This window comes from Parus major, unplaced genomic scaffold, assembly GCF_001522545.3.
Source record: "Parus major isolate Abel unplaced genomic scaffold, Parus_major1.1 Scaffold721, whole genome shotgun sequence".
In the NCBI taxonomy this organism is placed as follows: domain Eukaryota; kingdom Metazoa; phylum Chordata; class Aves; order Passeriformes; family Paridae; genus Parus; species Parus major.
In genome coordinates this window covers 7943-9170 of record NW_015379605.1, presented here as the reverse complement: position 1 = coordinate 9170, position 1228 = coordinate 7943, and the positions used below count along the sequence as shown (strand labels likewise).

General features: G+C 48.1%; 1 protein-coding gene across 1 annotated transcript; it reads right to left on the bottom strand.

The window, feature by feature from the left end:
• Positions 1-305: 305 nt before the first annotated feature.
• LOC117243824 (N66 matrix protein-like) lies at positions 306-1061 on the bottom strand (the record flags this gene model as incomplete). The annotated part of the gene is made up of 2 exons (XM_033511791.1): positions 822-1061; positions 306-756 (listed from the first exon to the last, which is right to left on the bottom strand). Coding segments are annotated over exons 1-2 (691 nt in total), but the record flags the coding sequence as incomplete, so codon positions are not given.
• Between the last annotated feature and the right edge of the window lie 167 nt (positions 1062-1228).

The window sequence follows — 1228 nt, the reverse complement described above, 5'->3', positions numbered from 1 at the left end:
ATTCCCGTTGTTCCCATTATTCCCGTTGTTCCCATTGTTCCCATTCCCATTGTTCCCATTCCCATTATTCCCATTATTCCCATTATTCCCATTATTCCCATTGTTCCCATTCCCATTGTTCCCATCATTCCCGTTGTTCCAGTTATTCCCATCATTCCTGTTGTTCCCATCATTCCCGTTGTTCCCATCATTCCCGTTGTTCCAGTTATTCCCATTATTCCCATTGTTCCCATTATTCCCATTGTTCCCATTATTCCCATTGTTCCCATCATTCCCATCATTCCCATTGTTCCCATTGTTCCCACTGTCATTCCCATTGTCATTCCTGTTGTTCCTGTTGTTCCCGTTGTTCCCACTGTTGTTCCCATTGTCATTCCCGCTGTTCCCACTGTTCCCGTTGTCATTCCCGTTGTTGTTCCCATTCTCATTCCTGTTGTCATTCCCGTTGTTCCCGTTGTTCCCATTCCCGTTGTCATTCCTGTTCTCATTCCCGTTGTTCCCATTCCCGTTGTCATTCCTGTTGTCATTCCCGCTGTTCCCGTTGTCATTCCCATTGTTGTTCCCGTTCTCATTCCTGTTGTCGTTCCCGTTGTCATTCCCGTTCTCATTCCCGTTCTCATTCCCGTTGTTCCCGTTGTCATTCCTGTTGTCATTCCCATTGTCATTCCCGCTGTTCCCGTTGTCATTCCTGTTGTTCCCATTCCCATTATTCCCATTGTTCCCATTCCCGTTGTTGTTCCCATTGTCATTCCCGTTGTCATTCCCGTTGTCATTTCTGTTGTTCCCATTCCCATTATTCCCATTGTTCCCATTCCCATTGCCATTCCTGTTGTTGTTCCCATTGTCATTCCCGTTGTTCCCGTTGTTCCCGTTGTCATTCCCATTGTCATTCCCGTTGTCATTCCCGTTGTTGTTCCCATTGTCATTCCCGTTGTTGTTCCCGTTGTCATTCCCGTTGTCATTCCCGTTGTCATTTCTGTTGTTCCCATTCCCATTATTCCCATTGTTCCCATTCCCGTTGTCATTCCCGTTGTTGTTCCCATTGTCATTCCCGTTGTCATTCCCGTTGTCATTTCTGTTGTTCCCATTCTCATTCCCGTTGTTGTTCCCGTTGTTATTCCCAGTCCGGCTGTTGTCTCCGACACCTCTCGCTGGCCGGGAACCACCTGAGGGACAGCGACGTCCAGGAGCTGACGGGGTCAGGGACACCTGGGGACACCTGGGGACA